We start from the raw sequence: 7,303 nt of genomic DNA, 5'->3' as shown, positions 1-7,303 counted from the left end.
CTAACACTTCTCATTTTAAAGTCTGTTTTTATAATTCTAACTTGGTATTTCTCTAATCAATTAGTTTGAACTCCATTTTATCATGCTCAACCTCATGATCCTCGAACTATCACTCCGATATAAGCTTTCATTTTAATTTCACTATTCTAATTATTTTGACAAATTTTTGGTCGTATTGACCAAATTTTGTCTTTGTAACACAAAATTCTAAAAAGAACAAAAATATAAATCAGAGTTTTTAAAGGTGTTCTTACACGTTACGTGCTGTGATTATTCGCCCTTCTTTATTTCTAAACATGACTCTAATATTTGTGAGGCAGAGGAAGATTCATGCGACATGACACTTTTCATTTCTCATGCTCACGCAATCGTAAATACATCGCAATTCAGAACCGATTTCATCATTTTTGTAGGCATGATACTTAACAATGTGAAAGGTGTATTTGCTGGGCTTTAGCGAGGTGGGATAAGACCTAGTGAAAAGCCCATTATAAATGCTACAGCAATAAAATACGAAAAAAATAGTCATTTACAATTCTAACCTGGAATTTGCCTTTTATATCCAGTTGAGGTGGGTCACTCATCTCTTATGTCAGGGTCGTCCGTCCTTTGTATTAGGTATTATGTGGTCGTCTTTAATGTGACGTGGTTCCCTTAGATTGCATCTTATGTAGCAGGTTCGTGAATGCAGTCATCATTTGTGCACTCTCTCTGGGACAAAGGCTCCCATTAGAATTTCAGACCGTATTTCGTACATGACTTTTTAACGCAATATGGTTCTGTTGCCGCTTGCGTGTGCAAGATCGTGTTAGAGTAAATGTTGTCCCATCTTTCCACGTCGGACATTTTCTAGTGCTGGCCCTAAGCCTCCTTCTTCATATTTAGATTTGTGGGCCGATTACGTTTTGATTGCTAGACCTCGCAAGGGTGAGTTAGGCTGAGCCCAATGGAGGTGAGAACATCCATTCCAATACTATTGATATAAAAATTCATTACATTAATTGACATAAATAGAATTAGTTTAATTATGCATAATAATTTATGATTAAAAAATAATAGTAATGCTATACAAAGTCGTAGAGTGACAAGAACTACGCAATCATTTTGAAAAAAAGTGTGCGGTCCGCTTTTTAAAATATTAGTTTTTTTTTATGAATCATGTATTTGCTAACTTTTCTAAATAAATTGGGCAATGCTTGATATTCTATGACTGTAAATATCATTTTTTATTTCAAAATTATGTTAATAGAAGTGAAATTATTTAAGTTAAATATTTTGTTGAAAAAATTTTAAATAAAAATATTATAAAGTTAAGAAATTGTTTGAAATGTAAAGACATCAATTATTATTTATTATTTTATTCTTATTTTTTATATATTTTTTACTATTATTTACATAATACATTTTTTATTAATGTTTGGTGTGATGAGGCTGTCAAAGTAGATCTCTTCCAAGTTAATGACGAATTGGCAAAATCATTGTTGGTAGGTGCTTTCTGAGATACATTATTAATGATTATACAGCTTTTTTTATTCTGTGACGGGGACGGTATAAAGTCGTTCATAAATTCTTGATAAGAATAAACTCCCCCCAAACCATCTCAAGCTAACAATCATTTTAGATGCTATTGTTTTTGCAACTGCAGGTAAAATAATATTTAATATTATTATTATTTAAAAATTTAAAACAATTAAAATGATGAAATATAATAAATTAAAATAAATTTTGAATCTAAACAAAAGTTAAAATCATCTGATCATTCAAACTATCCCTTAGTTAAGTCGTATCGTTAGTACTCCAGGACTAGTTCCTTCTCTTTTTAATGCTTGAAGATGTAGATTCAGTAATTTGTCGGGTATGGCGATTTTCCTTGACGTTCAAAGTCTTCCGCTTCGAAACATAAACACAAAACTTCGTATGAAAGACCCGAAATGATCTCCGTAAGAGACAGAAAGCCACATCCAGAAACTAGGAATTCGAGCGTGGAATCATATATTCCATTTCCCAAACCAACCTAGCCGTGTCGATCAAGCTCGGTTCCAGCAGGGTCAGACCCATAGAATTTATTCAGCTCTAGAACACCAGGCTCACGTTCTGTAACACCAAAAACCCACAAATTCAAAAAGCCCACAAATAGAAAAATTGAGAGAGAGAGAGAGAAAGAGAGAGAGGAGTTTGGTTGAAACGGCGAGAGATCAAAGGGAGGGAGAGACACTGGCCGGAGATAGAAACGGCGGCGGAGGTAGAGTGGCTAGGGTTTGTGCCATGCTGGAAGTACGTCCCCCAAATAGTCAAATCAATGATATAAAAGACCAAGAACGAGAAAATTCCGGAAATATCGAGAAGGAAAAAGAAATAAAAGACAACCAACCCTACACGTCATCCTCCGGAAACAGGAAGCTTCCTACACGCGCTACCGCCGCTGAATATAAATATACTACTGGTAACGCAGTACAACAACTCATGAGATAGGCACTGAGCTCTTAAAACCGTGTTCTAGCTGTCCATATCCCCTATTTAACCCCTCCCTTCCTCTCTATCTTCCATATCTTCAGTAAGTACGAACAACCATCCACCCACGTCTGAAACACAACTTTTCGTTTATCTTTTGTGCTATATTAATTTAAAGCTTTTGACTTTCGTTTCCAACTTCCCGTGTTCTGTCTATATATATACCAAGGAGCCAACTTACTTTCATTCAACTAAATTCCAAAGGTTCTGGTGTCAGAGTTCGAGCTCTCGAGAGTTCTTTGTTCTCTAGTATTAACAGTTAGCAATTCAATCTTCGTCATGATCAAAGCTAAACACGATGCATCATCTTCTCCTCCTCCTTTGACGGATGGGAACCATAATAATGTGACATCTCCAAAATCAGCTCTGGGAAAATTATGTCGCAAACTGTCTTCGAGAAAGAGTACTGAAAAGCAGCGTTCTCTTTTGGGTTCTGATTCAGAGACGACAAACAAATTGATCTGCAGCGAGCTCCAAACGGTGTTCGACTACTTGGACGTGAATGGAGATGGTAAAATATCTCCTGCCGAGTTGCAAGGCTGCGTGACAACTGTGGGGGGCACTCTGTCCGTGGATGAGGCGGAAGAAACCGTGAAGTCGTCTGATTTGAACGGGGATGGGCTGCTGGACTTCGAGGAATTCCAGAAGCTAATGGAGACAAGCGGGGAAGATGAAAAAAATGATACGCTCAAAGAGGCTTTTGCTATGTATGAGATGGAGGGGTCCGGCTGCATCACTCCCACGAGCTTGAAGAGAATGCTAAGTCGACTCGGCGATTCCAAGTCCGTTGAGGATTGTAAAGCTATGATCCGGAAGTTTGATCTCAATGGAGATGGCGTTCTCAGCTTTGAAGAGTTCAGAGTCATGATGCACTGATCCACCCAATATTGCTGCTATTCAGCAAGAATGTTTCTCCTTTTCTTTGCACTTCGTTCTTTCTTTTCGTACATATTGGTTGATAAGAGATTTGATCAGTCTTACAACAAAATATATATAATTAGATTACGTTTGGTTTGAATTCACTGTGTTTCAGCACCATTCTTTACGGATTGTCTTGCCTTTTTCCCCTATTTCAAGATATCCAGCAACACTCGCTCAACCGAAAAGGCGAGACACATAAAATTTTAACTTTCTTCTTACCTTATCCACCAAATGAAAAGGAAAAATTGAAATGCACAGACTCAAAGAGACAAGAGGGATGGACATAAATAAGGAAAGGGAGCCAAGTTAGATTTTATTTTTTGATAAATAAAACTGTTGAATTATTTATTATATTTTATATAAAAATTTTAAAAAATTATAACGATAAGATGATTTGATCAAATGAAATTTTTTTTTATATCCAATCAGACTATAGAAGTATCTCAATCCTAGGTGAGAAATATAACAACAATACCAGATACCATTGAAAAGATTTGCAAAATAATTGAACTCAGATGATTCAACAGGGGAACAACACATGGTACTTCATTTCTATGTTGAAAGTCAATCTTAGATTGATTTTGTCAAAAGTTTTTTCAAACTCCTGTGAGACACGGAATGCGGCCTTTCATGACTTGAAAAAATAAGCAATCTAAACGCAACCACAGAATAGTCTGAACTCTTACCCACACGTCAGACAGACGCTGTAAAGTAAACACAAATTAAGTACAATATTGTTTTGCATACACAGAAAAAGAAAATAAACAGAATCCTTTGCATATTCAAGCCCCTATATTCCATTGAGGGTAACCACAACATTGCGTGGAGTAGCGTTGTCACGATGCTCACACAGCCATATCCCCTGAAGCACAATAGCAGAAAGAAACAGAGTCTTATATGGTAATATTGCAGGGAGAGGTCGAACTGCTTATAGAGCTATTTACCACAGATGCTTTAGACAGGACCTAATTCATGCATTTGTGCATGTGTTACAAGAGAAGAGGAGAGGAAAGGGATGGGGAAAGGGATGGGGGGAACTGGGAAGGGAGGGAGAGAGAGAGAGAGAGTTTCCCAGCAAAAGACTATTGGCATGACCTGCAGTGTTTTGTAGATGTTTTACCTTTGCCAGAATTTTTATGATCCTTTTAATGCACACACACACACTTATTATATATATATATATATATATATATATATATATATATACCAATGGATTAAAAAGTGAATTGCATCCTTACACTTGATGAAGTTAAGCCCTATGCAACTAGGTCCAGAAAAATGGCTAACCATGCCATTTACACCATCAGAACCATCTATCCTTTGTGTAATAAAGGAAATATTTTCAGTTTTTTCGTCTATATCTTTGACCGAGCATTATGGTGAGAGCAAAAAGATCTCAACTAGGTTGTAAAAGACTACAACATGCACATACAGTGTCTCACAGCAATTTTTTCTGACCATCTTTATCACAAACCAAACAATAAGAGGATTGGAACTGCCCACACTTATGATTTCATTGATATTTTTCAATTTAGTTTTCTACTTTTCCCTTGGCTTTATCACTATAAATTCCAACATGTGTGTCCCAGAGCAACTAATTTCCATAAACATCATGTCAGATGTAAAGCATGGGGGGAAACATCCACATGAAAATTCTCTTGATCATTTATAACTTTCAGAGGAATTTGAAAGGTGTACTCGTGTCATATACCTGCCAGGTTCCCATGTTAAGCTGCCCATTTGTAATTGGAACCCTGAATAAGAATGGACATAGTTAATTAGAAACCGGGGAGTTGGGGACAACACAAATTCAGAGTAAATAAACAGTTTTAACAAGCATGAGATCATCGCACGTCAGCGTGCAGCCAAACATTGAAGATTTGATATGGGCTGGCATATCATCTGGGCCTGCAGAAATTACACAACAAAATCAACACTCTTGTACAGGGAATGTTATATATTAAATGAAACAGTATTCATGGAATTAAAAAGAAATAACTCTAACTCAAACATATGAAAGCTACTAACCTTCAATCGTATGTTTCCAAGGCGCAGACCTTCCCTGAAAATAGATGTTCAAAAACCACATAAGGTCATGTTAGATTACATTGGTTGCTGCTTGAAATACCAAACAAGACAAACAGACCTCAGGAACTATCCTGTTGAGGAATGTCTCTGTATCATCTCGAACATCAGAGTCGTAATTCTCATTGATAGTAAGAGAAGCACTTGTATGCTGCACTAAAACGCTTAAAATAAAAGATTAATTCCAATCAACTAAATTGACACCGTACGTGAAGGGAAAATTATTATATAGATCTTATGTTACTTACGGAAGAGATGAGCAAGGCCACACTGGAATTCTGACAGATCTTGTGCGATTTCCTTCATTATCTGGTATTTTGAAAACAATCAGTAACATAAAATATACCCTTTTACCTATATATACATAAGTTCCAAGCTAACATAATAAAGATTATCGTATTAGGAATTGGGAATGCTTTGTAGACTCAAAACTAGAACTCCTTTTACATGTGAAAGGGTGGAGAACAGACGAACAGTAGTTGGACGGGGGAGCAAAACAATGGAATGTTCATATTATCCATTCCAAGTAGGATGATGGAGGTGATGCAGTGATGCTGTATAAGTTTCCTTTCGGATACTTATGTTTTATTTGGGCTGCAAGCTGCGACAAGCATTTTTTTTCAAGTTGTAACAGGTAGTGATTTTTTCACCAGTTCTCGGTCAAGTATCAGAAAATCGGGTAGAACTCAAGACAAGATTTGATTTGAAAGTCTCTATCTTTTGATAATAAATAATAAAACTTTACGACGGGTGATGATAGGCTGTTTCGGTTATCTGGAGGTTGCGAGGGGCAGGAAACACTGAGCATTATATGTAAAAAGTTTGGTGATATCAAACTCTAATATGTTCGAATAAGGCAGGAATTCGGTCCCCAACATCAGAAAAATAAAACGCATAAAGAGAGATTGGTTGGTAGAGGTGGGTAGGTTTTAGCGGCTGTTTACTACTTACTTCCACTATCGAGGAAACAGACAGACCCATCTAAGAGACGACAAGAAGCCCGGGCAGCGTATCAAGAATTATTCAATACGAAAGGATCAATTAATTGGGGGAAGAATTCGAATGGTGCTATGGGTACCTTGGGGGTGATGAGATGACAGCCTCTTCTCTGGGGAGGCAGCGTTATGGTCTTCTGAGCCCACTTAGGAGCGGCCGCCGACATCGAACCCGGATCCTTTGCGGTGCTCGGTGAGTACAGAGACCTCACACGAACAGGAGCCGAGAAAGGCTTGGCAGTTAAGAACACCGAAGATGTTTGCATGGGTTGCAAGCCTACCCACTTCCAACCAAGCAGCCCACGAAAGTTCCAGAGCTGCGGTGCGCTGAACAGGAGGGGAAGCAAGGTCAATACAATCGACAAACAAATGCTAGTCCTGTAATTGTAACCTCTGCCGCACATTACTTGCCGCTCGCTGTGCGTGTGGGGTGGTTGTAGTCAGCCCAAAACAATTTCAAGGAAAAATCTATGCATAATGCAAGAGAAGAATCATAAAAAAAAAATTACGTAGTTTAATACGATAAAGTAAATGATAATATTTTTTTTATTATAAAATAAATCAAACATATTACATCAGAATTCAGAATTTATAAGGTAATCTTCAATTTACATTTAACATTTAACATTAGTGCGGGGAGTAGTTTCTCCTCTCTATTGCATGAGAGTGTCTTTCTCTCTTTATGAGAGTTTTATATCATTGTAATGCCTGGTTCTACCGTTAGTGTTGTGATTATTTAATTTTTTGTGAATTGGTCATTGATCTTCATCGCAATGGTGGAGGATATTTCT

General features: G+C 37.2%; 2 protein-coding genes across 2 annotated transcripts; one reads left to right on the top strand and one right to left on the bottom strand.

Moving 5' to 3' along the window:
• The first annotated feature begins 1,779 nt into the window (after positions 1 to 1,779).
• Positions 1,780 to 3,533, top strand: LOC109000514 (calcium-binding protein CML37-like). The gene has a single exon (XM_018977417.2). It carries the CDS (start codon positions 2,791 to 2,793, stop codon positions 3,385 to 3,387), a length of 597 nt encoding a protein of 198 aa, XP_018832962.1. The 5' UTR covers positions 1,780 to 2,790; the 3' UTR covers positions 3,388 to 3,533.
• A 454-nt stretch (positions 3,534 to 3,987) lies between these two features.
• LOC109000515 (UPF0047 protein YjbQ-like) lies at positions 3,988 to 7,000 on the bottom strand. The gene is made up of 7 exons (XM_018977418.2): positions 6,596 to 7,000; positions 5,766 to 5,826; positions 5,579 to 5,673; positions 5,461 to 5,494; positions 5,286 to 5,340; positions 5,144 to 5,186; positions 3,988 to 4,294 (listed from the first exon to the last, which is right to left on the bottom strand). Exons 1-7 carry the CDS (start codon positions 6,914 to 6,916, stop codon positions 4,223 to 4,225), a joined length of 681 nt encoding a protein of 226 aa, XP_018832963.1. The 5' UTR covers positions 6,917 to 7,000; the 3' UTR covers positions 3,988 to 4,222.
• Positions 7,001 to 7,303: the final 303 nt, after the last annotated feature.

Source organism: Juglans regia, chromosome 8, assembly GCF_001411555.2.
Source record: "Juglans regia cultivar Chandler chromosome 8, Walnut 2.0, whole genome shotgun sequence".
NCBI classification, from domain to species: domain Eukaryota; kingdom Viridiplantae; phylum Streptophyta; class Magnoliopsida; order Fagales; family Juglandaceae; genus Juglans; species Juglans regia.
The sequence above is the reverse complement of the archived record's forward strand: the minus strand, read 5'-3'. Positions and strand labels throughout refer to the sequence as shown.

Excerpts from the sequence above, each read along its gene's own strand:
- LOC109000514 (XM_018977417.2), top strand. The coding sequence starts at position 2,791 with ATGATCAAAGCTAAACACGATGCATCATCTTCTCCTCCTCCTTTGACG.
- LOC109000515 (XM_018977418.2), bottom strand. The coding sequence starts at position 6,916 with ATGTGCGGCAGAGGTTACAATTACAGGACTAGCATTTGTTTGTCGATT. Across the intron at positions 5,341-5,460 it reads TTGGAAACATACGATTGAAG|GCCCAGATGATATGCCAGCC; the intron begins GTTAGTAGCTTT and ends TAATTTCTGCAG. Across the intron at positions 5,187-5,285 it reads ATGTTTGGCTGCACGCTGAC|GGTTCCAATTACAAATGGGC; the intron begins GTGCGATGATCT and ends ATTCTTATTCAG.